General features: G+C 54.2%; 2 protein-coding genes across 6 annotated transcripts; one reads left to right on the forward strand and one right to left on the reverse strand.

Annotated features, from left to right (window-relative positions):
- The first annotated feature begins 1265 nt into the window (after window positions 1-1265).
- Window positions 1266-15425, forward strand: HVCN1 (hydrogen voltage gated channel 1). 3 transcript variants are annotated; one of them, XM_077307342.1, is made up of 6 exons: window positions 1266-1355; window positions 9057-9295; window positions 11281-11385; window positions 11909-12140; window positions 12917-13029; window positions 15061-15425. In XM_077307342.1, the coding sequence occupies exons 2-6, from the start codon at window positions 9095-9097 to the stop codon at window positions 15124-15126; spliced, it is 717 nt and encodes a 238-aa protein (XP_077163457.1). In that variant the 5' UTR covers window positions 1266-1355; window positions 9057-9094; the 3' UTR covers window positions 15127-15425. The 3 variants fall into 3 exon arrangements, with proteins under 3 accessions (XP_077163457.1, XP_077163459.1, XP_077163458.1); XM_077307344.1 differs by lacking the exon at window positions 1266-1355 and adding an exon at window positions 1361-1384; XM_077307343.1 differs by lacking the exon at window positions 1266-1355 and adding an exon at window positions 7053-7515.
- TCTN1 (tectonic family member 1) lies at window positions 14826-26694 on the reverse strand. Of its 3 annotated transcripts, none has more exons than XM_077307340.1 (15): window positions 26230-26694; window positions 25950-26070; window positions 24482-24612; window positions 23932-24101; window positions 23666-23750; window positions 22934-23043; window positions 22671-22691; window positions 21706-21828; window positions 20860-20985; window positions 20444-20526; window positions 19697-19837; window positions 19096-19249; window positions 17175-17300; window positions 16661-16805; window positions 14826-15365 (listed from the first exon to the last, which is right to left on the reverse strand). In XM_077307340.1, the coding sequence occupies exons 1-14, from the start codon at window positions 26600-26602 to the stop codon at window positions 16662-16664; spliced, it is 1908 nt and encodes a 635-aa protein (XP_077163455.1). In that variant the 5' UTR covers window positions 26603-26694; the 3' UTR covers window positions 14826-15365; window position 16661. The 3 variants fall into 3 exon arrangements, with proteins under 3 accessions (XP_077163455.1, XP_077163454.1, XP_077163456.1); XM_077307339.1 differs by having other exon boundaries at window positions 14826-15312; window positions 26230-26692; XM_077307341.1 differs by lacking the exon at window positions 20444-20526 and having other exon boundaries at window positions 14826-15312; window positions 19697-19821; window positions 26230-26692.
- Window positions 26695-27149: the final 455 nt, after the last annotated feature.

The raw sequence follows: 27149 nt of genomic DNA on the forward strand, positions 1-27149 counted from the left end.
TCTTGGATGCCATGGTAGCAACTCACTGATGCAGCCCAACATCTCTCAAACGGCCCAGCTCCTGAACCAGACGGGGAGCCGGCACAGGGCGGACTGCGGGGTGCCCACAGAGGAGGAAGAGCAGGCTCCTTGGCAGATTCAACACGTGTGTGTGTGTGTGTGTGTGTGTGTGTGTACAGCAGGGTGTGTGCTCTAGGGGGTTGCCCGTGCAACTGGCCTCAAGTGCCCCACTGCCCCCCCCCCCCGAGAATGTGCCCAGTTGGTCCAGTGGGCAATGGTCCAGCTCACGCACCTGCCGCTTTGGCTGAGGGCTCACCACCCAGGTGGGGGACGAGGGCTCACCAGCCAGGTGGGGGCCTGCCCTGCATGCAACTGGTTTACGGGGGTGGGGGCATGGCTGTTGATCTGCATGTCAACCACGGAAGTCGAGGGTAAGGGGGGGGGCTGCAGGAACCAGCGCCGCCTCCCCAGGCTCCTTGGCTCCCGGGGTTGGAGAGGCTGCGGAGGGCTGGGCTCCGGCTTCTCTGCTTGCAGAGGGAGGGAGCGCTGGGAGCCCCAGGCAGGTCTAATCCGGCCCGTGCGGTGGCAGGAGGGAATGGCCCGGGCCCAGGCCAAAAGGGGCAGCCGCCTTCTCCAAGGGGGCCCGTATGGAGCTCCTGCCTGCAGAGGGGCCGGCGAAAGGCTGCGCGGGGGGGGGGGGGGGTCGCCGTCTCCCCGCTCTTTCCGTGCAGCCCCTCGGCGAGCCCCGCTAATGCGGGAGGGGGGAGGGAAGGGGGGTTGCGGGGGGCCTTCGGGGCAAGTAGCCCTCCCTCCCTCCCGGGTCTGCCCCGCGTGATTCAGCCGCCGCCGCCGCCTCTTCACACGGGACAGCCGGGGGGGGGGGGCGCTCCGCATTCTGCAAGCTCTTGCACGAGGCAGGAGTCCCCCGCCACACTCGGGAGCCGGCGGGGCTGCGCAGGGCCAGGCTCGCAAAGCAGCGCGCGCGGCACCAGCCTACCTCGCAGGGACGCTGTGCGGAGCGCCGGAGGAGCCTTTCCAGCGCGGCCAAACGCGCAAGGCCCAGCCAAGCCCGGCCGCCGAGCGCCAAAGGAGGCCGCGAGCAAGGCGGGCGGAGGGAAGCCCCTCGGCACGACAGGGGGGGCACCTACCTCGGCCCAGGTGCCTTCGGGCTCGCCGGGGGCCGGAGAACGGGGCGTTGGGTCTCTGCTCCGCCTCCCGGAGGCTCTGCCTCCTCGCCAATGGGGGAGGGAGGGGAGGAGGGAGGGGCGGGGAATGCGGGGGGCGGGGGCCTGCCGCTTGGCCCGGGAGACGCCAGCCAGCGAGCGGGTCGGACCTGCCGCCGGGACCCGCGCACGGTACTGCCGCCGAGCCCCGGAGCCAGCAGGTTTCGGGATGGGGGGCTGCACTTGGGAGCTCGGGGATAGGAGGGGGTGGGGCCACGGCGGGGCGTGGGCTGCCGGGGGGAGTGGCCTGCGGGCCACCAGGCGGGGCGGGAGGGGGGCTCTCCGGGGCCCCCTTGGACAGCGGGGGGGGGATGTCCGGGGAGGGTCCCGCCGCGGGTCCCGGAGGCCTCTTCTCCAGCGCTGAATGCAAGAGAGGCGCCCCCTGGAAGTGGGAGGAAAGGAGGGAGAGGGGTTTTTTTTTGGGGGGGGGAGGGTGACGGCCAAGTCAGGGGGGCGACACGCCTGAAGGGAGGCGGGATCCTGCGGGGCCCCGAGAAGCCAGGGTGCTGCTTTGGCTTCTGCATTCGAAGCTCCAAGGTTAAAATAAGTCAGAGAGTTTCATTTAGGGGAAAACTCGGCAGCGGGTTTGTCCCAACCGGGTCTCTTTGGGAGCCGCCTGGCTGACCGGGGCTGGGCTGTTCAGCTGAGCCGGAGACTCTTTGGCAGCCCTTTGAGAAGGGCTCTTCCCTCCCAGCCCCCCACGAAAGGAATGCAGGTGGGCTTGCAACATCAGGCGGGGATTTTATCCTCTGGGTCCCCTGCCTGGCCTTTGGGGCATGCCTCTTTGTTTCAAAAGGAGGCCCTGGGTCCCCGAGGCTGCCGGAAACAGCAGTACGGAACTCCGAGAGTCTCTTTCCAAGCCCCCGGGCCTCCGGGCCTCCCTCCAAGTAGATCAAGAGGGCCAGAACAGTCCAATTCTCGCTGGCCCCTGTGTTGGGCAGGCTGCACCTGGAGCACCGTCTGTGCCAGTCCGGAGGCCTCCCTTCCCAAAGGATGCAGGCAGGAGGGCGCCGGTGCAGAGGAGGGGTCCGGAGACCAAGCAAGTCTTGCAAGGAATGGCAGAGAGAGAGAGAGAGAGAGAGAGAGAGAGCAGACCCCCTGGCTCTCCTGAAGTCTTGCAAAGGCTGCCCCTTGGGGGAGGGAGGGAGGGAGGGCAGGCAGCCGCTCCTGTGGCCAGCAGAGGACAGGACCCCAAGAAGGAGGTTAAGTTAAGGTGCCGGCTGGATATCCGGGGGACATTTTTGGCAGTCAGAGCAGTGCAGCAGTAGAATTGGCTGTTGGGGGTGGGGGTGAGTTCCCCTTCCCTGGCAGTCTTGCGGCAGCAGCTGGACGGGTCGCTTGTCCAGGATGCTTGAGGCAGTTCCTGCGTGGAGCAGGAAGTTGGGCCGGATGGCCTCTGCGGGTCCTCCCAACACCAGGATTCTGCTCCTGCTGTGGAGGCTGTCTCTGAGAGGAGGAGGAGGCCCCACTGCCTTCTTCCTTCCACTTCTCTGGTTCTGCAACAAGAGCTGGGGGTCCTGAGGCGCCGTTGCCAGTGCAGGGGGGGGGTGCTGAGAAGCCTGTCTGACTCCCCCCCACACACACACTACAGGGCACAGTGTTTGCCAGTCTTGCTTTGTCCCAGAGCCACGGTGCCAGTTTACGCATTCAGCGGCACGATTTGGACAGAGCATCCAACCGCTCTCGTGAAAGGAGAGCCCACCCCTTCCTTGCTCCTTTCCCATCCAGCACCCACAGGATGAATCTCCTCGCGCCTCTGAGTCTTTTCAAGTCTGCCCTCTGAACTTCCTTGGCCCCCCACCTCAAAAGGAGGACATGGCCACTCCCTCCTCCTTCACCCCGTCCACCAACTCCTGCCTCTTGGTCAGTGCTGAGGAGGGCCGAGCGTCTCGGAGGTTCTTCCACCATTTGAGAAATGGAACCGTCAGCCTGGCAGGTGAGAAAGTTGACCAACACCGGACGCTTGGCAGAGTTTTTCCCCCAGCACACACCAGGGAACTTGAAGCCGGCTGCAATGACAAGGTCCTGAGGGCCAGATGCTCTATTGAGCGGCATCCCCACCTTCCCTTTGCCCGGGGGCTCTTTGTTTTTCCCTCCCTTATCTTCACCCAGGTACCTTCCCCTGGAGTGTCACTCCCCTCCTCTAGTTTCTTGACAGGGAAGCCCTCTCCTCTCACGCAGAGCCACTCTGCCTCCTCTTCAAGCTTTCAGTTTCTTTTAAACAACTCCTACCCATCTGCTCTTGCATTCCACGCATGGGAATCACTCCACCAGGTCTCTGTATTGTCTCCTAAATCGTATCTCCGTCTGCAGGAGTTCAGGTTCTATGGGCCCCTGAAGCCTCTTAGTTTTGGTTCCATTTGGCCTGTTTGCTCTCCTGCATTAGAACCCCCAGGCTGGACGCCTCCTTCCCCTTGTAGCATCGGTTTCAATCTGTCCTGACGAATCTCCCCCGGTCCCATCCCCAGCAGCAGCTCCAGGTAAAAGGAACAGGCTGCAGGTGATGGGAAAGACCTTTCTTCGCCTAAGGCCTGGGGGAGCAGCTGCTGTCTGCGGAGACGAAGCAGGCCCCGGAGCCTGCACCCGGCTGAGGCAGCTCCATGTGTTCAGATGTTCCGTTACTTGCGCAGGGATGTGTGAACGAGTCTCTACGAAGGCAGAGAAATCTGCAGGACACAGGCGTCTCTCGGAGATGCTTTGAGCATAAGGAAGTTGGAGAGTGGCATCGGAGGCCCTTTCCAAACAGGAAGCAGGGTTAGTGCCGAGCAAAGATTGCGTTGGCTGTTGTGGGGTGGGCGTCTCTGGGGAGGGGTCTTGGGGCATGTTTTGCTTGGTCATGTTGAATCAGCCACGACAGAAGGGAAGCTGTGCCACGAGTTAAGCGGCCGTTCTCACTGGGCCGTCCCCTTCTCCCGCTCGTTCTCCCATGGGTGTTTCTCTGTGAATCCTTTGAGGGGAGGGCTGAAGCCCCTCGCTCGGCATCATGGCCGCTCTGATCAAAACCTCCCTCCACCCTACTGCACCCCGTGGCCGCCATTCACAGGAAGAGCAAGAGACGTCAATCCAGTGGCTGATCAGGAGACTCTTACTGGTCCTTAGAGAAGACCTAGGCCATTACTGGACATGGTGTATGTTAAACTTAGTGCTTCTCAGTGATTGAGTGGGGAAGTCACGGGGCCGGTGTCTGTCCTGTCGCCATTTCCAGTGCCTTGGCTGGCCATCCCAGGGCCTTCTTGATGGTGGCTCCTGTTCTCTGTAAAGGAGCTTGGTGCTGGCAGCCTGTGCTGTCAAGTCGCAGCTGACTGATGGCGACCCCAGGAGGGCTTTCCAGGCAAGAGGCGAAGAGACGTGGTCCGCCATGACCCTGCTGAGTGTCCAAGAGCTGACAACAGAGGGCCAGCCTGGGCTGTCCTAATCCAAGTTTTTATACCCAGCTTTTCACTGCCCAAAGGAGTATCCAAACGGTTTACAACTGCAGTCCCTTCTCTCCCCCCAGCAGACACCCTGTGAGGTAGGCGGGTCTGAGGGAACTCTGACAGAATTGCTGTGTGAGAACGGCACTATTAGGACTGCGACAAGCTCAAGGTCCCCCGGCTCGCTGCATGCGGAGGAGTGGGGAATCCAACCCAGCTCTCCAGATTAGAAGCCTCTGCTCTTAACCTCGACACCAAGCCGGCTCTCTCTGGGGAGCTCCTCTTGATGCGGTGTGGTTTACTGGATGATGTATCCATGAAACGGCTTTCTAGTGGTTGTGGCATTTTTGCCCTCCCTGTGAGGCCTCTTACAGGCAACCTCCCAGTCATGTTCTGCCCCCTGGTCTTCCCTAGCTGCCCCCAAGGACTCTCCCCTGAAAGGTCTTGGGAGAAGAGCAAGAGAGTCCAGGCGCACCTTGAAGACCAAGGGCATCCGGGGCAGAGGAGGGGCTTTCAGCAGTCACACAACTGCCTACTTTGCCACAAACGGACCCGCAGTCTGAGGCGGCAGGGCTCTTCCGATGTTCTTGTGAGCCACCGTGTGCCTCAGCGGGCCTTGGAGGCGGCTGTGGTGGGGAAAGGGTGACCTTTTCCTGCCCCCACTGCAAGAGCTGAATCTGGTTCAGCGAGACTGTTGCAAGGGCTTTGGGGTTTATTGACTTCCCAACCGAATCTGGCCGAGGAGGATGTTTCAGTTGCTCAGCGCAATGATTTTGCCAGATCCCTTTGCTGATAAAAGCATTCTCATGCCGACTGGGAGGCCGGGCTGATTGCCAGTCGGTTGCCTAGGGGTGGGGGTAGGAGGGAAGCTTATGGGCAAGGGCTGAAGGTGGCGGCGATGCCTCCGTCAAAAAACATTCTCCCTGCAGAGAAGACTTGGCATATGAGCCGCCTTGTGCTGAGTCAGACCTTACGGAAGTCAAGTGTTCTCAAACCGGCCTTTGGTCGGGGGGTTCAAACCAAGGGAACTCTAGTTGCACAGCTGGAGAAACAGTTCTCTTTGGCCAGTCACAGTTCTCTCAGAGCTCTCTCAGCCCTCCTTCCTCACGTGGTTGTCGGTTGTGGGGAGAGAAAGGCCAGGTGATAATAAGCTGCTTTCAGACTCCTTTGGGTAGTAAAAAGCGGGGTACAAAACCACCTGTCCCTCTCAAATGACACAAAGGGACCACAGTGCTGTTTCTTGCAGGGTGCCCGTGGGTATCGTGGCCTCTGCCACCTCCTCTCTTGGCACCCGCCAAGGGTTTTTAGGGAGGGGGCAGGGCTAGGTGGGACTTTTGCCAGCGAGTCTTTTGATTGGCCGCTGGAGCTTTGATTGGCTGTGCAGATTTTTTAAAATGTTCATTCAGCAGCCGCTGCCACTGTAGCACTGTAGCAGCAGGGTCCCCGCTGTGTGGCTGAACGTAAGCAGCGGCCGTTTTGGGGCTGGTTCCACCTCCTGGGGTGGCAATTCTGTTGCAGCCATTTTGCGGCTGCCCCCCTCTCCCCCTGCCGTCTCAAAATTCCCAGGGGCCCCTGGTCTATTGTGGCTCCCTTTCCTTTCTCCCGGTGGGGACCCCCAGCACTCTGCGTTCTTCTCCTCTGTCTGGTCTTCACACCCACCTAGTGAGGCAGGTGAGGCTGATGGTGCAGGACTGATCCAGTAAGCTACCGCTGCAGAGTGAAGATCTGATTTGGGCACTAGGCTTGCCGCCGGGGCCAGAACGGATCACCTGGGACTGCTGGTACCCGTCCCCTCGCCTGCCATTGCTTTGGCCTGGATCAGATGCTGGGCATTGGCATTGTTGCATCTATAAGTGCATGGTTTGTTGGCTGCTTGCTGGCTTGGGAGTGATTTACAAGCCCTCTGAACTGTGCATAACAACACCCGCACACCCAGGTGTGTGTACCAAACAGTTTCCCTCTGAGTAGCATCAACAGTGAGCTGGCTGCTCGTTCTGTGTAAAACCCGGTCCGCTGGGCTCTGCGCTGGACTGAGCAAGTCCCGTCCCTCTCCTCTTCCGTGAGAACGCCCGGGGTGAGGCTCTGCCCCTCGGATGCAGCCGTTGCCTCCTGGTGAGATCCTGCCCTGTGCTCGCCCCTCCCTTGGCGCCCTTTGCCAGTCAAGTTGCAGCAGTGCTCGTTTGTACCCAAAACAAATGCGGTGGCAGTCACAGCCCGTGGTGTTGACTGTCATCAAGATCTCAGGGCTGTCCTTCTACTCCCAGGGGGGGGGGAGTTCCTGAGTGGGAGAGGCTGCTTTGGGAGGTGGTGGGCTCTCCTCCATCTTTGGCAGGTTCTAACCAGACACTAGATGGCCACAATGCTGATGCTGTGAATCTAGGCAGCTCACGGGGTGGGAAGGGGGAGCCGATGCTCAGCTCTCCTGGTCTTTTCTCTGGTGCCCAGGAGAAGGCGGATGGCCACACTGGGCCCAGGAAGAGATCTGTCTTCCAGGCCTGATTGGCCCCAGGATCCTGGAGGTCTTTGGCCGCCTTCTGGGCATTGAGCAAGGGTCACGGGGTACGTGAGAGGGAGGGAAGTAGCTATGAGTTTCCGGCACTGCGCAGGGCTGCCTGGACCCTCGGGGTCCTTGCCAGCTCTCCGTTTCCTCCTGCACTGCAACAGCGAGACACTGTGTTTTGCACAGCGCAGCACAGGAAACCTCAGAGACCCATTTTCTCTCCGCTCTTCCTGCAAGTGGGCTGTGGAACGGCGGTGTTGCGGCTGGTGGTCTTTGGACCGCCTCGGTCCTGTCTTCAGAGTCATCTCTGTACTGCTGCCAAAGACAGCAAACAGCCCGCAGGCAAGCAAAGCCAAAGAGAGACGGACGGCTAGGAAAGGTAAGCGGGAAGGTCTGCTGGACGCGTTTTCTGCCTGAGCAGTAACGCTGCCCTGGTGGGTGGGACTGTGGCCACTGCGAAGGGGCATATCCATCTGGCACCTCAACCAACTGCCCTGAGGTCACAGGGCAAGCACAGCAGAGCAGAGCTTTGAACCAGGCACAGATCCTGCTCCTTTGGCACAAGAGCAACCTGGTTGGGTTTTTAAAGTGTATTTAGCATGAACAATCTGAGTTTTAAAGGGTCACCGCTGGGTGGGTCAATGGCTTTATCCCGTCCTGCATAACAAGGAGAGCCCTGCTGGGTAGAATATCTGCTCCAGTGTCCCATGTGCTGAGTGCATCTGGTAGCCCCACAGGTAGGGCCAGGACAACACCAGCCAGCCTTCGGTGAAAGGGATGCTGGGGACATCTCTCTGGGCAGCTGGCCTCAGAGTCAGCAATAGATGAATGGCTGACCACATACAAAGATCAGTTTAACAGGCAGGCAGGTGCTTAAGAAGTCCTACAGAATTTCTTCCAGCATGACTCTGTCAATTTTTAACTGCTCCTCTGAGTCATGCGTTGAGCGCACATGCTTAACAAGCCATGGTGAGTGAAGGAGAACCTGCGGCCGCATTGTGATTTCCCAACTCACGTTAACTGCCGCTGGTATCACGGGGCGTGAAGGGGGGAGATCATGGGTCTGTGCTGCCCACCTACAATGGAACTGTGCCGGCGTCCAGCGATTGCGTCTTCCTTCGGCAGATGAGTCCCTTCCATCCTTTCTTCTCATTCCTCTCTGCTAAGGCAAGAGCTGGGGGCTGCCCACAGGCCCTGGTTCAACGGTGCTTTCCGAGTTTACTTCACACAGTGTATGATTAGCGTACGGCACTTACGGCCACAAGAAGAGTGGGCGGCTGCCTGCCTAGAGAACTTTCCGCAAGGACTGGTCTCTGGAGAGACGTCAGAAGAGCTGAACCTCCCCCCCCCCCAAACCAACCCAAAAGACAGAGCAAGGCGAGCAGCCGTGTTATGCCTAGCTGCCACAGCAGAAAAGAGAAGCACTCCAGAGGCGCCTTCAACACTAACCAGGTATGTGGCAGGCCTTGACAAAGTGAGCCGTGACTCTCTAATGCTCCTCCCCGGCCACATATTTTCTTAGTCTTTAAGGCGCTGCTGGACTCTGGCTCTTTTCTAATAGGGCACACTTCTGAGTGCCACACAGAAGCCCTTGTGTTCCGGCCCCGTCATAAGCTCCCTGAGGCATTTGGCTGGCTGCGGTTCCAGGCGGCATCTCAGACTGGATGTTCTTGCCTTAGTTGCCCTTCCTGCTTTCCTGAAGCTCATGGGAAGGTGCATGGCGCACCACGTTGGAGACCCCAGCTCCAGGGGTTGATTGGGGGAAGCGGGCCCTGCTGAGGCGTATCCAGGACAAAATTCTCATTCCACCACGTGGACATCAGAACATGCGTTCCTTTCGTGGAGCTGTTCCCTGGCAACTGCTGGGCGTTCAGTTGGGGCTGTTCTGAGCTTGTGCTGTTCTGGGGCTTGGTTCTGCAGCTCGTTTCTCCGGAGTGATGCTTGTCTAAGCGAGGGCGATGTCTGCCTATCTGAAGCATTTCACGGTGGTGGGTGACGATCCTGCGCAGTGGAACAATGACTACAAGAAATGGGAGGAAGAGATGGAGGAGGGAGGCGACGGGAAGCCGGCTGAATCAGCCATCAAGATGGAGCCGGTCCCCAGACCCCCTACTTTCCGGGATGTGATGAGAAAGCTGTTCCAGTCGCACCGGTTTCAGGTACGAGGGAGGGCTGCCTGGAATCTGTCCTCGGAAGACAGTTTTGAACCAGTGAGAGGTGGAGGGCATTCCGCAGATGGATTGTATTCTGGGTTGTGTTCCCCCAACCTGAGCATGGGAGATTTCCTTCTGTGACCCACCCTCGAAAACACCTTAGTATGTTTTCCATAGAAGGAAATCAGGTCAGCAAAGAACACAGCAGTTAGAGCCGATCAAAATGGACACTGGCCAGGACATTGCATGGCTGAAGGAGGGGGTGCAGGATCGGGGTGACAGCTGGGCCATGGGATTGCGAAGAGACGGACACAACTGAATGGCTGACAACAACAGCAACAGATTTTCCCGGCTGGGGGTGTGTGTCTCATTTTAGCTTCAGGAGGGCCCTGTGAAGTCTTTTAGGCCTGACAGAGAATTGCTCGAGTCCAGTCCTCCCCTTCTCACCAGGATGTCCCCCCCCCCCCATTTGCCTCTCCTCTTCCCACCTAGCCAAACAACTCACTGTGGTCTGCCTCCAAGAGTCACTTAAGCCTGCTTTGTCCCTGCAGGAGAATGAGCTGGTAGGGTGGACTGCTCCATTACAAGCTGGGAAGTGGGGATCTCTGCATTTTGGATCATTTCCCTAGTTTGAAAATCCCCTACAAATATCAAACTACCTGAGCTGGAAGGGACACAGACTCTTTCTTCCTTCTGGGCTTGTTTTGCTTGTATGAGAGCTCTTGTGCAAAAACTAAAACAATACAAATCAAACTTGGGATCCGTTGCCTGCAGTCCACCCGACCACCCTGACACTCCTGTGAGCTCATTTGCCTGCATGTGCAAACCCAGCCCTGGCTACCAGCGGGGAGTCCCCTTGGCCGGAGGGCCTCTGGGCAGCGAGCAAGCATCTCACGGCCCGCTTTGGCCTCAAGGGGCCAGGAACAGCTCAGGGGCTCTCCTGGGGAATATCACTGGCCCTTTCCCTCACTGCTTGGCATGTTCCAGGGAGGAAGTAAAGGAGAACCCGGGAGACCTGCTGCCGGTCTGAGTAGGCGGGGGCAACTGTGGAGGACCAGGGGTCTGATTCAGGACCATAAACCAAAGCAAACACTGTGTAAAAAAAAAAATACACCACTCCTATATCCTTTTAAAGTGAAAGCACACAATAGTGTATTTAATGCAAATTACGAAGGAATATCTTCCTAATCCTTCTAGAAACAGATAATAGACTTTCCACAACTGTTTTAATGAATTCAGCTTAATGTGTTGTGCACCACGCTTGATCTTAGCTAAAAGGCCAAGAAGTGATAAAATGTGCCAACACCAACATTACAACCAGCACAAATGGCAATAACCTCACTCTACTGAATACTCCGCACAGCAAAAAAATCTCACATATGTCTTACTATTAAAGGGACAGTCCCCCGCCTACAATTCAACAGGTGCTGTTATTTTTCTGCTCTTTTATGAGCAAGGCACGAAGACATTGACAGAAGGAACTCCGCTGGACTCACTCCTGCAGAGAGAGTCCAGAGAGCGCCACACTCAAGAATGTTTCCTGAAGACGTGGCTTGTGGCTTCTGGCCGACACGTGCCTGGAGAAACCGCGTTTTGATAAGAAGAGCCAGTTGTAGTATTGGTGTATAATGTATTAGTGACTTGCACTGAATATACTATTGTGGGGTTTACCTTAGAAGTTCTGGGAGTGGTGTATATTTTTTCAGTGTTTCCTTTAGTCTATGGTCGCTGTAACACTGTGGTCCCTTCAATACTGCCTGATTCAGTACCAGGCTGCGCCATACATGATCTCATGACCATCCCAGGAGCCTTGCATGGGGCAGGATGGGTTGGAAATGAAAGAAATATAAGGGCAGTGGTCCTGCCCCACATCGCCCACTGCTGCTGTACTGAACTTGACTACATAGTCTTGCTAAATAGTTTGAAGGTTTTTAAAGAGGTACCTGCTTGATGGAAGGTAATGCCTGGCCTGTGTCTCCTTTGCGATCTAGATCTTGATTGTCGGTTTAGTTATCGTGGATGCCATTCTGGTGCTGGGGGAGTTGCTTCTGGACTTGAAAATCATCCATCCCGACGAACACGAGATTGTGCCCGAGGTAAAAGGTGCCTGCAGTGTGGCCGGGGCGGCGGGCACGGAACCCGCCTTCCTGACACGCAGGGAAGGACAGCCCAGGGTAGGGCAATCTCATTGGGTCCCGCGAGCTAAGCGGGGTCAGCCCTGATCAGCGTTTGGAAGGGGGACTGCCTGGGAAGGCCAGTCTGGCAAACCACTCTGAATGGCTTCTCTTGCCTCGGAAACCCAGCGGGGTTGCCGCAAGTCGGCTGCGATTTGACCGTGCTTCCCGTGAGCACAGCCAGAGCCTGTGGGGACATATTTAGTCTTCCTGAGATCTCAAGTCCAAGAGGTTCCTGAGCATGGCTGCCGTGGGGGTGGGGCTTTGGTGGCGCTCCCCCCATATCCAGAATCAAGCATGTGGTCCTGCAAAGATTTGCTTGAGTGGCACGGGGTGTGTGGACTGCACCCGCTGCCGGTTCCCCTGGGGGACAGAGCTTTCTAAGCCCACTGGACCCGGCCCCTGACGCCTCTCTCCTGCCTTGTTGCCTCTGCTGCTCCCGCAGGTCTTCCACTACCTGAGCCTCTCCATTCTGACCCTCTTCCTGGTGGAGGTGAGCTTCAAGCTCTTCGCCTACCGCCTGGAGTTCTTCCACCACAAGTTTGAAGTCCTGGACGCCATTGTGGTCGTCATTTCATTCGTCCTCGACATCGTGGTCCTGTTCCTGAAGCATGATTTCGAGGCCTTTGGGCTGCTGATCCTGCTGCGGCTGTGGCGAGTGGCCAGGATCATCAATGGTGAGGCCAGCTGGAGGCTGCCTTTCGGCAGGCGGAACGAGGTGCCAGCTGGCTCAGGCCAAGGGTGCCCACGCCCCACGCGCAGGAGCTCCAAGGAGAGGGCAATCTGCACTCCTGCGCCCAGAGGAGAGGCCCAAAGAGCGGCTGCAGAGTTGAGGCTCCTCAGTGTCCTGGCTCTCTGGCTAGAGCTCCTCAGTTGCCCAGCTCCCTTTCCCTGCACCAGCGTGGTGCCGAGGTACAGAGGGGTGGCTTCTAATCGGGAGAGCTGGGTTTGATTCCCCACTCTTCCTCATGCAGCCAACTGGGTGACTTTGAGCTAGTCACAGTCCTGTCAGAGCTGTTCTCACAGAGCTCTCCGCCCCACCTACCTCATAGGGTGTCTGTTGCGGAGAGAGGAAGGGAAGTTGATTATAAGCTGCTTTGAGACTCCTTCAGACAGTGAGAAGCAGGGTATAAGAAAGCTGCCTACCACTCAGACCAGCAACGGCCTCCTCAGTCTTACCCAGCACCTCTTCCCAAAGACGTCTCCAATGAAGATGGCAGGGCTAAAACCCAGGACCGTCTGCAGGCAAAGGGGGTGCGCTCCACACTGAGGACCAGTAAACAGATCTGTGATTCAGCCTCTGTGTCTGCAAATTCTTGCTTTCTCAGCATCTGTAAACTTGGCAGCCCAGTGCCCTCCCTCTCCCAGTGGCTGTGAGGGCCCAGGCTTGTCAAGCACTCCCCAGAGGGGCCCTGACCCCCCAAGCCTCCTTAACCGTCTGTCTCCTCCCCAGGAATCATCTTGTCGGTGAAGACGCGTTCCGAGCAGCAAGTGTCCAAGCTGAAGCAAGCAAACCTGCAGCTCACCACAAAGGTCCAGCACTTGGAGAGCAGCTGTGCAGAGAAGGTAAAGCGGCCAGAGGTGCCGTGGCAGCCTCCCTGTACAGTAGTTTCAGTGGAGTTGGGTGAGGGCTGCATGTGGAAGGAGCTCAGGAGCCTCGGGAAGGAAAGGGGGGCACCGCTGCCCCCCACCGCCCTTTCCCCTGGCATTAAGTCCCATACAGAACAAATAGGGTCGAGGCAGATGCTCAGTTGGCTGCCCACCAGTCACTGGGCTCAGCTTAAGGCAGGCGTCCTCAGCCCTGGAAGGATCTCCCAATCGGGTGGGACTTACTTAATTTTTAATATATTTTTTAAATTTGTTAAACATTTAGAGGGCGATATGAGCATATATGGTCACGTCGACCCCCCCTCAAAATGGCCAATGATAGGCTTAGAAGGGGTGGGGGAGGGGCCCCTGTTGAGCGTGTCCACAGCTCTGCTTCCCTACCATATTCTGCCTGATCGTGCCACATCAGGGGGCTCTCAAAAGTAAAAGCACCGAGAAAGGTGCCGGGTATCACCTGCGAGGGCTTTCATGGCCTTGGCCCCTCCTTATTTGCAGAGCTGCCTCTGCCCCAACAACTCTGCTCAAGCCCATGGGGGCGTCTGCAGGTGCCGGCCTGCAGATGGGCGAAATCAACAACCACCTCCGCTTGCGCTTTCTGTTTTGCCTCCTGCCTTGTGGAATGGCTGTCCCTAGAAGCTCAGGAAAGCTCCCCCTCTTCCGGCCTTTGCAAACTGTGCAAAACCAAACGATTCAAGAGTGCTTTTCTGCATAGGTGACAGGGCTGCACTGAACACATTGGCTCACAAGCTTACCTGGACTGGGATTGTGGGCTAGACGGCTGCATATAGTCCACTGTTGGCTGCATACTATTAGGTGATTTTGGTACCTCTTACTGTACGGCATAAATACTTATGTTGTGCTTCCGTTCTTTCTGCTGGGTACACATTTCTATAAATAATGTAAACACATATAAGATGCGGAAGGACTGTCCATAAATACAAACTGCATGAAAGGAGCAAGAATAATAAGAAAACAGGATGTGGTGAAGGAGACCAGTAAACAGTCCCAGATTAACCAGGGGCTTCTCCCTCCCCACTCCTTTTCGGCTTACAGGTGCAAGACTCCTTTTAAAACAAGCCTAATGTGAAAAGTGATCTGGAAAACAACATGGTCCTCTCTAGGATGTGCAATTAAGCATGTCTCTCAGTACACACAAACGAACAAGTCCAGTGGCATCTTTAAGACCAATAAAGTTTAATTCTGGGTACAAGTGAGATCTGAGTGGTCTAGCATGTGTGGTATCATTACAACACTCAGGACAATGGAACCTCCAGGGCTTAACAGAGATATTGGGTTATTTTTTCACTACCCACGCTATATATCTGTTAACTCTCTTGTGGAAGTCTCTCTCCTTGTATCTGAAGAAGTGCGCACGCACACAAAAGCTTAGACCCAGAATGAAACTTGTTGGTCTTAATGGTGCCCCTAGACTTAAGCTTTGTTCTGTTGCTTCAAACAAACATGCACCTGACTCTAACTGCACGCAAATGTGAGAAAGAACAACACTGGTATAGCAGCAGAGGGCGTGGATAATACATTCTAGTCCTTCCTTGCTTGGGGGTGGAGGTGGGGACTGGGGTTCACAGAGCAGAGTTCACTGCGTCAGGCATCCCTAATGTCTGGAAAGTCTGCCTGCCCCTGTCCACCTACTTGCACTGTAGAGAGCAAACAGCGGTCAGGTGGTGTAATTTAGAGAGTCACTTGGTTCACTGCTGCAGCACATGGACACAGAAATGCTATTTTTTCCTTAAACGTGTTGTGAATCTTCTTGATTTATTAACACAGGCCTGTTTTTCCTGTTCTGTGTCATTACTGTCATTTGAAGAACCGTTTAAAGTCCGTGGTGACCTCTGGCTAAACGATAAAACGTGACGCCATCTCTGAAGCAACCAACGCAACTGCAGGCTGGGGGCAGGAGGACCTCTCCCCGAATTGCCAAATCCCTGCTGATGCAGCCAACTGATGGCTCTGTTTTTCCTTCTCCAACAGGAGGTGGAAATCGAGCGGCTCACCAATATCTTGAAGCAACACGGCCTCGCTGGGCAGTCTCGGTAGGCGGCCGAACCCCGCCGGGCAGTGGGCAGTTCTCCGCTCCAGCCGTGAGGAGCAAGCCGCCTCCTGTGCTGCACTGTGTTGAAGACAGCCTTTTTGCATTCTCCGTGTTTGCCTGGGGGCGGAGTTGGCCGCCTGGCTCCTGGAGACATTTGCCGGTGTCGTGAAGGAGGCCTCTTGCGGAGGCAGCTGTAAAATAAGGCATGTTGATGCAATCGGTATCCCAACCTTTAATTGCATATCTGTACAGTTAAAAAAAAAAGAATGACAAATTTATTTAATAAAGTCAACATGTACAAAAAGGAGCCTGATTCAGAAGCTGGGGGGGGGGAGGGGGGTCACCCCCAGAAAAAGAGGTCTGTGGCAACAAGGAGAGGTGCGCCTGACTCTTCTTTGGTTGCTGGAAGGGCTTCTATGGTGCATCTGGAATCCCTCTTCCTCCAGCTGGCCAGAACTTGGATGCTGCTTGTTTCCCAGCTCACTTCCACAGGGGAGAAGGGGACAGCAGGGGTCCCAAGTACAATTGCTAAGGCTTAAAGCAATGGCCGGGGTGTGGGGGTGGCTGGGTGGGTGTAACACGTCACATTCCTGTCTTCTCTGGGAGCCTACCAGGAAAAACACTTCCCAGTCTGGGAGAGGAGAAAGGCTGATGTGGGGTAGAGCAGTGGTCCCCAACCTGCGGGCCGCGGCCCGGCGCCGGGCCGCAAAGGCCAAGGCGCCGGGCCGCGGCTCCCTCTCCCCGCCCCCCCCCCGCAGTAAAAAACCCCCGCAGTAAAAAACCCGGGAAGCTACTTACTGCGGGAGGGCGGGGAGAGGGAATCAGGGCCGGCTGCGCCCGTGCAGGCCGCGCCCGCGCGGTCCGCGGGTGCGGCCCGATCCACGGGCGCGGCTTGCGGGCGCGGCCGGGCGCGGCTCGCGGGCGCGGCCCGATCCGCGGGTGCGGCCCGCGGGCGCGGCCCGATCCGTGGGCGCGGCTCGCGGGCGCGGCCCGATCCGTGGGCGCGGCCCACGGGCGCGGCCGGGCGCGGCCGTGGCCCAAAGCGTGGGCGTGGCCGCGGGCCCTGCGGGCGCGGCCCGATGCCCTGCCGGTCCCCAGCCTAATAAAGGTTGGGGACCACTGGGGTAGAGGACAGAGTACAGCGTGGACCTGGGATGGCCCAGTTCATTTCCTTTGCTTGGCTGTGGAAACCTGCCAGGTGACCTTAGGCTCCTTTCAAAATCTCAGCCTAAACTGCCCTCACAGGGCTGTCATTGCAGGGACTATGTGGAAAGCTGCTTCAAGTCCCTGGTCAAGGAGCAAAGCAGGATATAAATTTTAAAATAAAATAAGGAAACCCTGCTGCTTTCTCTAAGGAAGAAAATGAAGCTGTGATGGCCCTCCGCCCTCCTTGATTTAGCTGGCCAAGTGGCAATGCTTGAAGCATGATTCTGGGGACTGCATCTTTGGGGCAGCCCCCTTCCCAACTCAACCTGGGGTCCAATCACAGTTCCTCCCCCGAAAGCAAACGGAGCCATGCTGTCCTGGCTCTGTACTCACGCTAAACAAAAGGAAAGAAAAAGTCAAACGGCAGTTTGGCCTCCACAGTTGGTCGGGTTTTGTAGCCTGGTTCAGCCGCTGCAGAAACATCGATGAACCTCACAGCGCTTAGGATGGGAATGGTTCTTTCACTCCCTGCACTGACCTGCAAGAGGCATACAGTCATGTATAATTTTTTTTATAATTTTTAAAATTTGTTAAAACATTTATTGGGTGATATGACCATATTTGGTCATGTCGACCTACCCATCCCCTCCCTAAATGGCCAATAATGGGCCTGGAGGGGCCCGGGGGGGGGGGGGGTGTACGCAGCTCTGCTTCCCAGCCATATTCTGAACGATTTTACCACTTCTGGGGTTTCTTGAAGCCTGACGAATGTTTCCAGGGTCTCTCAATGGTAAAGAAGTTGAGAAAGGCTGGACTGGGCAGGCCTCAAGGGACCAAGAGCTGGATTCAGTCTAAGGTGCCTCAGGTGGTCGTGACCTTCCCTGTGGCGCAAGAGCATTCCACCCACCTGTGGCAAGGCTGCTGTCACAACCGTCACAGTAACGCTGGTGAGTCTGGCTTGGGGGTTCAGAAGAGAGCCATATTTGGTCCATTCCACTTCGATTTCAAGCTGCACGGGGATTTCACAGCCGTTCTGAAGGAGGGAGGAGAGAAGAGGCAGAAGTCAGTGACTTCACGAGGGAAGCTTGGCAGGATGGAAGAGCTGCTCAGGCTAGCTCCGCCTGAGCAGTGCAGCATAAATCCATCACCGTCCCACTAATTATTAAAGCTGCTCCCCGCCTTGGCCACCATCCAGCCCAGCTAAGCATGCCTAAGCCCGCGGCTCCCAATTGGCTTGAAGGCACTGAGCTGCCGGCCGGATTTGTGGCTGTTGCGGTTTCTTCTCGGCTGCTCCTCTGGCTACTGGCTGATTTGTGTCGGGGTCAGGGAGGGCTGCATTCGAATGAGGCAGTGAGTAAAGAAGAAAAGCATTTCCTTCTGTGGCACAGCTCATGTAGTGCTACACAGACTCCTCCAGCCACCCATCCCTGCTCGGTGTGTGGCCTGCGTGGCTTAGTGGGAGAGGGGGAGCCCCATTTGGCGGTTCTGCCTGAGGCCCAAAACATGTTTTGTCCTGGACAATTTCTGTAGGGAGAAGAGGGACAGCAGTAGCTGGGGAGGGGGCACGGGGAGCTTTTTGAGAGGTCACCCAGCAAGGTCTGGCTCATGACCCGCTGAGCCAGCCAACTTCTTCATGGCCTGGAATGCACCAAGGTTTTCAACAGAGCTTGACAGCAGGTTTAGGCAGTAGGCTCAGGGCTGACAAAAGGAAGTACTACTTTCCTAAGAGAGATTAAAATGTGGAATTGGCTGCCAGAGGTTGTCCCATAGCCACAGGGATAAACTGCTTTAACATGGATTAGGCAGATTCACGGAGGAGAGGTCCACCTGTGGCTACTGGCCACAGTGAAGGAGGGCAACCTCCCCCCTCAGAGGCACTTGACCTCTGAATCCCAGAGCCAGGAGGCAACATCAGAGGAAGGCCTCAGTCCCTGCACCCTATTGCTGGCTGCCCAGAGGGAATGGTTGGCCAACGTGTGATTAAGAATGATGGGCTAGCTGGACTATTGGTTGGATCCAACAGGGCTCTTCTTATGCCAAGATTCTTCAATGTACATTTTTATTATTCAGAAGTTATAATCATTTTGGATTAGCCCTGATTTCTGCATTCAGTGTATTTTTACACAAACACACAATTGGGGGTTTCTACGTGGAGGTGAGCTTGTGTGGTTTCCCTATTGCTGGTGTAGAGACTGATGAAATGGAACAGCAAGGGGGACTTCCACACGGAAGGTTTCCTTGCAGTCTCCCTTGGCCAAGCCCCAGCAGCAAGCAAAAAAAACTCTAACAGTTGATGTAAAAAAATTCCCAGCATTGATTAAAAAAAAAAAGACTTGTGTGAAATCTCCAGAAGGAAATAGGCTTTTTCTTCTCAAAGAATTCTGGGAATTCAGAGAACCTGTCTCACCTACTGTACATCATATTGCTATAATTGTATTCTAATGTTCATTAAAAAATTAATGGCATCCATGGGGAACTGGCTAGCATATGGATCAAAGCGAGAGAAACATTGGGAGGGGCACAAATGTACTACAATAATGTAGGGGGGGGCTCTTTCTAACCTTATCAAATCTGGAGCAGATGGAACCATGTGGAAATGGCCCATTTTTATCTGGATCATCATTATTTGATCTCAGATCTCAGACCACGTGATTCTGCCCGAAACCAAGTCAAACCACTGGCATGGTGTACTCTGAGTGACTGAACATGGGATTTTTTGTATGCAAAGCAGAGCTTCTAAAAATGAGCCATAGCCTACAACAGCTGAGAGGAAAGGATGTCATTTTGTTCACTCATTTCCTGCTTGAAAAAGACAGAGATGCTCTTACTAGCTGGCTGACGTTGAAAGCAATCTGCACCCAGTCCAGTCCGTTCTGGGGCTCAGAATTTCCAAAAGAGGCCACGCAGTTGGGAAAGTTTTGACCCTTCAGGATGTTCAGGAGGGCCGGAGCCAAAAGCAGGCAATTGGAATCTTTGGTAATTCTGTTAGGAAGAAGAAGAGATGGTTTCTAAACTCTATTTTGCATTACCTGAAGGAGTCTCAAAACAGCTTACAAACACGACATCATTTGAGGTAGGTGGGGCTGAGAGCTCTGACAGAACCACTCTGCAAGATCAGCCCTAAGAGAACTGTCTAGGCCAAGGTCACCCAGCTGGCTGCAGGTGGAGGAATGGGGAAATCAAACCAGATCAAACAAATTACAGACAACGCATCAGCATATATAGGCACAGTGACATCCAAATCTTGAAGAACTGTTACACTAGTTATACAAGGACAACTCAGTACTGCACCAAATCTAAACCAATAGAAAAGCAATCTAACATACTTTTTGAACCTGCCTCCCTACACAAGACCCTGGCAGCACTACAGCCCGGGCTGCATCAAAACAGAATTGGGAAACTGCTCCATTAGGTTATTTCTACCCTCACCGTAGCTGGCAGCCGGACATCATGTTGTACCCAAATAACACAGGAGTTCTGATTCCTTCCACCGCTAAGCAATCCTGAGCAGATGTGCTTTTCAGCATGGTGAGCTGGTCGTCTCCAGCCACAGTCTGGATGACCCCAGAGGTAAATATAAATTGTTAAGGGGAAACATATGGATACAACAGAGACTTCCAAAATCTTTGCAACATCCGACAGCGGATACAGCCCAACTGATCCAGCATGACAACCCTCTCTTGTGCCCTGTGCTCAAAAGCCTTGTCCATTTCACTGTATTTTTCCACTCTGGAAACACCAAACTGCCCACCCAGAAGCCCGCAAGGGAGCAGATGAGACTCAAGCCGGCTCCCCTGGGCCATCCCAGCCAGCCTCACCTACTCAAGGTAGCTGCGGCTCCTCCAGGGCCTCCGGGTGGGCCTCACATCACCCACCGCTGGGTTCCTTTGACGAGAGATGCCAAGGATTGAGCTGGGGACCTTTTGCCAAACAGAGGCTCAAGTACTGAGCCACAGTCCTTCCCGCTTCCTGCATGACTTTCCCCAGGATAACAGGCAGCAGCTGCAACCTGTAGCTGGTTCCTAAGTGAAGTCCAACTGCTTGGCAGCATTCTAGGCTGGGGCAGGCGCTCAAGGGTTGAAAGAGGCACTAGAAATGCATCAGCACCCACTTTTCCATCCCCACAGAACTTTGCAGGGCTGTTGTAAGCCACCCGTAGGTCAGGCAAAAGGATATGCGGGTGATCTAAATCCAGCCTTGATTGGCAGCCCAGCCACGTAGCCGGGATTGCCACTGAGACCGACCGGTTGCGAGTTTTGCTGTTGCAAACAAACAAACAATAGATCACTGGCTTTCTTTGGAATGCAAAATAAGCAGCTGATATGAAAATTCTCCCTGGGGGTATAAATACCTACTGAGTCATTGCTTAATTAGCACTGAAATGATATAATTGATTTCACAAATTATTAAACGGCATACAAGCGACGAATGGCAACCAGCTGTTCCCCAAAGAAGGGATCAACAGGAAGGCAAGAATCTGGGGGCACACAGAATCTGCGGCCTCTGCCGAGGGGCCCTGCCCTTCCCACGACCACTTCTTCTGAGGAACCACCATTCAAGGCTGGCTTTGCAAGAAGTCACAGAAAAGTTACCGGAATGAAACGGATTTCGAAGCTTTGCTGGATGAAAGTATCGGCAGGATTGATGGTCCCCAGGACAAGAGAAGCAGCTGCAGCAGTGATTTCACCTGCCTCCGTGAAAGCGATCTGGTACCTTGCCTGAAAACAAAGAACTTTTTTTTTCCATGTCACTAAGTCTTCTCCAGCCCTAATGCTCCCCCTAAACCTAAAAACTCCCCAAACTGGCCGATGACTTATCTAACCCTAACCTGAGAATTTTACCCTGAGAATAGGGAATAATACAATTCCCTATTTTAAACATATTTTTAACATGTAAAATAATGGCAAAAAATCTGTATACGCTCTGTGGCCTTTGCTAGCCAGGTCATTAATTCTTCTTCAGCCCTAACACTCCCACTAAACCTACAAGCTCCCCAAGATGAGCCATGCCTAAGCTAACCCTGACCTGAGAATTTACATGCAAAAATATGTAAATTTACCCTGATGTAAATCCCTATTTTTAACCTATTTTAATGAGTACACGAGGTTGGGAGAGACACCCGTCTCCTTCCCTTGATGAAGCTGCCTGACACCGAATCAGACCCACAAGGTCAGTACTGCCTACTCAGGCAGGCAGCAGCTGTACAGGGTCTGAAGACGAGGCCTTTCACAGCCTTTTAACTGGAGATGCTGAAGACTCAACTGGGGACTTCCTGCATGCAGAACAAAGGCTCGTCCGCTGAGCCACGGCCCTTCTGCAAAAATTGGGAGGGCCCAATGAAAAAGCCAAGTTGCAGAATCACACATCCTTATATCATGTTTCTCTCCTAACCTTTTAAAAATTGTGCTAAGAGGAGTAACAAGAATTCGAATACCAACCTCAAGAACCACATTGCTGCAGGCCTGACCATCCAATATGGGGAGTAACAGAGCGCTACTCCCGAGGCGCGTACGCAACCCTTGCAGGGTCTGCAGAATTATGGACTGGACAGTGATGTTCAACTGAAAAGAGAATCAAGAACTTTCAGCAGGTACTCCAAACAGTGTCTTCTTCCTTTATATGGATAATACATTCTCTCACCTTTTGCACGTGCTGTATTTACAGTTCCCCATCTGCGATGGTTTGCAAACTGTGTCCTGGAGAACCCTGCAGTTCCTTTCAGAAGACACATGGGCTTCCCTGATTTAAAAAAAGCTGCACATCCCTCCCTGATTTGGCAGCAGGAAGTAGGGGAAAGAAAATGCTTCAGAGCTGGAAGTGATAGGCAATGCTTTAGGAACCCCCAACGCTCTATTGCCTTTACCATAGAGATTCTGGGGATTCCTAGAGTGCCTGCCAATGTTCTAATTTTCTCCCTGTACTGAGCAAAGCAGTTTACATCCTGAAAAGAACATAAATGCTGTCCTCTTAAAATGGGCAATGGGCAGTGCAAGACCCTGTGCAACTCGACTGCTGCTGATCTGGGCTTCCTGTGTTCACAGGAACACAGCTGAAGAGGGAGCCCTGCTGCCAGCCCATCACTTCCAGGCTCAATGCAATTTCACACACACACTTTCACCTGTCGGATTGGTGAGCAAGTACGCTCTGCAATGCCTGCTTTGTCAGCAGTGGGGGAGCGGAGGTGGGGGAGGAAGGAAGTGGCATGTAAAATCCTTCACCCAGGCAGGGAAACAGCTAGTGAGGAGACAGCCAGGTGAAGATTAGCCCCGCCCTCTGATATGATTGGGAAGGATCGCCCATCTTTCAGGATACCCTCCTCAAATAGAAAGGGTCCAGATACTCCAGAGCAGGAAGAGCTTCATGCCAACACAGAAGAGATAGATTAGATGAGAAAGACACCTACCTTTCGACTTGACTTTGGTACCTAAAGTGGATTAAAAAAAAATTAGTTTCCCTAAAATCAGCGAATGGTGACAACCTCCATCCTGAAATCTTACACTAAAAAAATTATTTCCCCCGGGGTTTATGCACCATGAGACCCACAGCTATGAACTGCACACAAACGTGTTAATGGGCAACAAGGAAACCACCTGTGCTCCTTCCTTCTCTCATCCCTCCCCCTGCTTTAATACCAGCTACCAGGGCATTCCCCAAACCAATAATTACTGGCAGAATGCTGGAATTAGTGTAGAATTCCATGCTGAGAGCTGGGACGGTGGCACATTCTTCTGCCTTGATCACCCGGTTGCATTTCACATCCTGGTTTATCAGGAACCCTGCAGCAGCCACGGAAGACAAGAGAATTGGAGAGGTTCTGAAACTAGGAGCCTGCTGTCAACAAGCACAACGACACAAACACAGTAGACACACCAGCCCCTTTCAAACTGCCTTGGTAATCCATTTTAGCTGCCGGTTGCCAACAGATTTTTTTTACTGATAATTCAGATGCAACTGTTTTGGCTCCTGGCTGCTAAAATATTTTATTTTCCTTCTCAAACAAAGCCACTTGTATCCTGTTTGCAAAGTGGGGCTGTGGGGGTTTTTTTGTTTGTTTTAAAATGCCTTAATTCTATTTTCTCTGCATTTCTGAATGGCTATAGCATGGTCCCTGAAATACCTGTAGTGCTTCTCTCTCACACACAGACACGCCATTTTCACAGCATGTTCTATTTTGGCTTTTTCCTTAAACTTTGGCATTACAGAGCTAGATCGATATAGTAATTCAATCTTCTACTGACAGCATTCAGATGCTTGCAACTGTCAACAAATAGCTATATCAATCTAGCACAATAGCACAAATGTTAAAACATTTTGTTAAAGCCAAAACAGAACATTCACACAGTCATTGTTCACACAGATGCCCTGGAACGGTGAGATCGTAGCAGAGTTCTCCCTGACCTGCAGGATTGCTGTCGGTGCACTGGTAGAAGATCGGAGCTGGAAGCCACAGAAATCCATCTGCTGTCTCTATTGGATCTCTGTACTGTCAACAGAAAACACAAGGGTTTGATTTTCAACATCTAAGTGCAGAAACAAACTATGATCTCAATGCTGATGAATTTGAGCCTTATGGTCTAACCTTTTATATCTTAGTATATCTGTCTGCTTTTATAGGCACAGCTGTCACACTATGGATATAACATGCAAGGGGTTTGTCCCTCTACCTCATATCTACTTGTTTCCCCAGCATTAGTAGCACTCCGGGTTTCTGATTCAATGCTTGACATGAGATCTGTTTCGGTACTGAAGGTAATTCCACCATAGTCCTGAAGCAGTCTATCAAAATTTTCCAACGTAGGGATTTCTGGAGGTTGGAAGGACAGTGCAGCTTTGTCTAGGGTGGAAAGAAAACAGAGGAGAAAAGAACACCTTTAACTCAGGTTCCATTTTATTGATGTTTGCTTTTGTTAATGTCTAACGGTAGAGTATGTCTACATAAGCAGATTAAATCAAATTTATTTGTTGCACATCCTGTGCTCCACGGCATGAAAAAGAAGTTCAGTTCAAGTTAAATTCCGTTAATGCCTCTACTACCACCCCACCTTGCAGCAGTCATAAAGTTTTTTTGATGCATTTTTGTCCAAAGTACTCAGGTTGGGGGAACGGCAACGCAACTCCAAACAGAGAAACTCTTCCTCCTTCAGCAGCATCACGCAGGAGGGTATTCGAACATTTGCATAAGAACATTTTTACACCCAATGTGACTCCACTTACAGTTGATGGACTGAATGCAGAAAACACTGGGATTGACCTTCTCAGCTAACTGATACGTCCTCTTGGGGGGTTGCACAGATGTGTCCATTGAATAAAGAGCTTCCTGCTGCTTGCAGAGCTGCCTGTCACCTCTCCAAGAGAAAATAAGAGGGAGGGGGTGTGAGCTACTAATACATGGTCATATGGCACAGCAGAGAGACGGTATAAAGCTACCTTCAGACTGGACCTGTGACCTTCTGCACACAAAAGCAAGTGGAGCAACATTTCTGGAGTTTGATATAAGGGCTTGGGAAGCTGACCCTCTGTGGCAGAACATATATTGTTTGCATAAAGAAAGATCAGGCTCAGATTCTGGCATTTCCAGTTAAAGGATCTCTGGTAGCAGGTGGTGCAAAAAGGATCTTCCTTGGATGGTCACAATGAGATCTGACTTGGTAGAAGACAACTTAAGTGTATCAAGAGGCCTTCCCCCAATGGTTTGGCCTGATTAAAGAGACCTCAACAGAGCTTCAGATGTCTCTCAACATCAGCCTACGGCAGGGGTCATGCTGATGGGCTATCACACCCAAAGGCCTGCCTCAACAGCGTGTTAGAACTGGTGGATCTTCCCCATTATATTCTCTTCTGTTCTCCTTACACAGAGCCCAATCTAAATTTAGCCAGTTTCAACCTGTATCCAGGGACAAAAAAAATTACTTTTCTCCTGGCTGATGTAGATACACTTAACTGGTTTCATTGTGCAACCTGGGTGACCTAAATCGTTGGGCCAGAGCTACACTTGAACACAGCCTTATACTAAATCAGATCTTTGGACTCTCAAAGTCCAGGCGGTCCACTCACACTAGCAGTAGCATTCCAAGGTCTCAGGAAGGATCTTTCATATCACCTCCCTTTTTAACTAGCTATACTGGAGATTGAACTGGAAGGGGGGGGGGTCTACAGGGGCAAGGGTGCCTTGTTCTACTGCTTCAGACCTACACAGCTACCCATATGAATATATCAAAAATGATACATTTAAACCAGGTAGAAGAGTTGGGTTTTATGCCCACAAAGAAGTCTCAGAATGGCTTACAATTGCCTTCCCTTCCTCTCCCCACAACAGACACCCTGAGGTGTAGATGGGGCTGAAAGAGCTCTGAGAGGATTGCTCTGTGAGAACAGCTCTAACAGGACTGTGACTAGCTGTTGCACGTGGAGGAGATGGGTAACAAACCTGGCTAGCCAGGTTAGAGGTCACTGCTCTTAACCAGTACACCAGGCCAGCTTTCTATCCCCATTTCATCCAAAGGCTTCTTCAAAGGGCCCTGCACAGGTTTGGGAGACCTTCCTTCCAGTTAGGGGGGCAATGCCTCCCGACCATTCCTGGTGCATTCTCATCTTAAACAAGTGCCCTTCTTGAGTAGCCAAAGCAGCTCACAAAATCCACCTTCGCCCGCAAGCCCTGGAAGGTGTCTCTGTAAAGGCTTACGTGACAACAGGAACTGAGCATGCCGTGAAGAGGCTGAAATCTGCAGCGGTGCAGTCAGGATCACAGCAGCAGTTGATATCGCACTGGTCCACAGAGAGGTCACAGGAGCACAATTGGGCCACTGAGGACAAAGAGCCAACAAAAGCGTTAGGGCTGGACAGGCCCCCTCTATACCTCCGAATTACTGGCAGGGTAGACTGCCCCTGCCCGTGGCGGCTCCACTCGGCTCTCCTCGGCCCACCTTCCTTGCCGCCTCACGAGGGGACCGGGCGGGACTCACCGTCCGTCACGGGCTGAGGCCAGGGGCCCGGCCGGGGGGTCGCCGTGGGGCCGGGAGGCGGTGGCGTGGACGGGCGGCCGGTGCCCGCGGGGCTGGGCCCCGGGGTCTCCATGGGGCTGCTGGGGCTGGTTTCTCCCTCGGGGCCTGCGGGGCTCTGGCTGGCGCCGGGGGTCGGAGAGGGGCTCCCTGCGGTGGCCGCCGCGCTAGGGAGTCCCTCGGGCTGCGGGGGCGTCGGGGCCCCACCTGGGCCGGCTGCCGAGGCGGAGGGGTTCGGGGTCGGCCCGGCCGTGGTCGGGGCAGAGGGCGGCGGCGGCAGCACCAGGAGGCACCACGCGAGCAGCCTCAGCAGCGCCAGCGCCGCGCCGGACCCCATCCGGGCCTCGGGCCCTCAGGCAGGCGGGCAAGCAGGCCGCGACTCGGTAGCCATGGAGACAGCGCGGGGCACGACGGGAACCTGGCTAACTCGTCCCTGCGGCCGGCCGCCGCGCCCGAGGCATTGTGGGAAAGAACGAAGCTGTCTCCGTGGCAACGACTTGAGGGGCCTGTTAGCCCAATGGCCGGCAGGACCAAAGGGGGGGGGGGGCGTTCCTCCACGGGTTCCCTTTCATGTGCATCCTTAGGCGCGCGGCCTGCCTCACTTGGTAGGGATGCCAGCCACCAGGCGGGACCGGGGGATCCCCCGGAATTCCAGCGCATTCCCAGGCGACGAGATCAGCTCCCCTGTTGGAAATAGCTGCTTTGAGTGCGCTCTATAGAATTGGACCCCACTGAAGTCATATCCCGGATCCCACCCACATCTGGCTCCACCTCAGAAGTCTCCAGGTATTTCCCAACTTACAGCTGGCAACCCCAAACTTCAGTTCAGGACACTCACCCAGAACCACAGCCCGTGGCGGGGGGGGGGTGCTACAGTTAGTGTG

The sequence above is a fragment of the Paroedura picta genome, chromosome 13 (genome assembly GCF_049243985.1).
Source record: "Paroedura picta isolate Pp20150507F chromosome 13, Ppicta_v3.0, whole genome shotgun sequence".
Lineage (NCBI taxonomy): Eukaryota > Metazoa > Chordata > Lepidosauria > Squamata > Gekkonidae > Paroedura > Paroedura picta.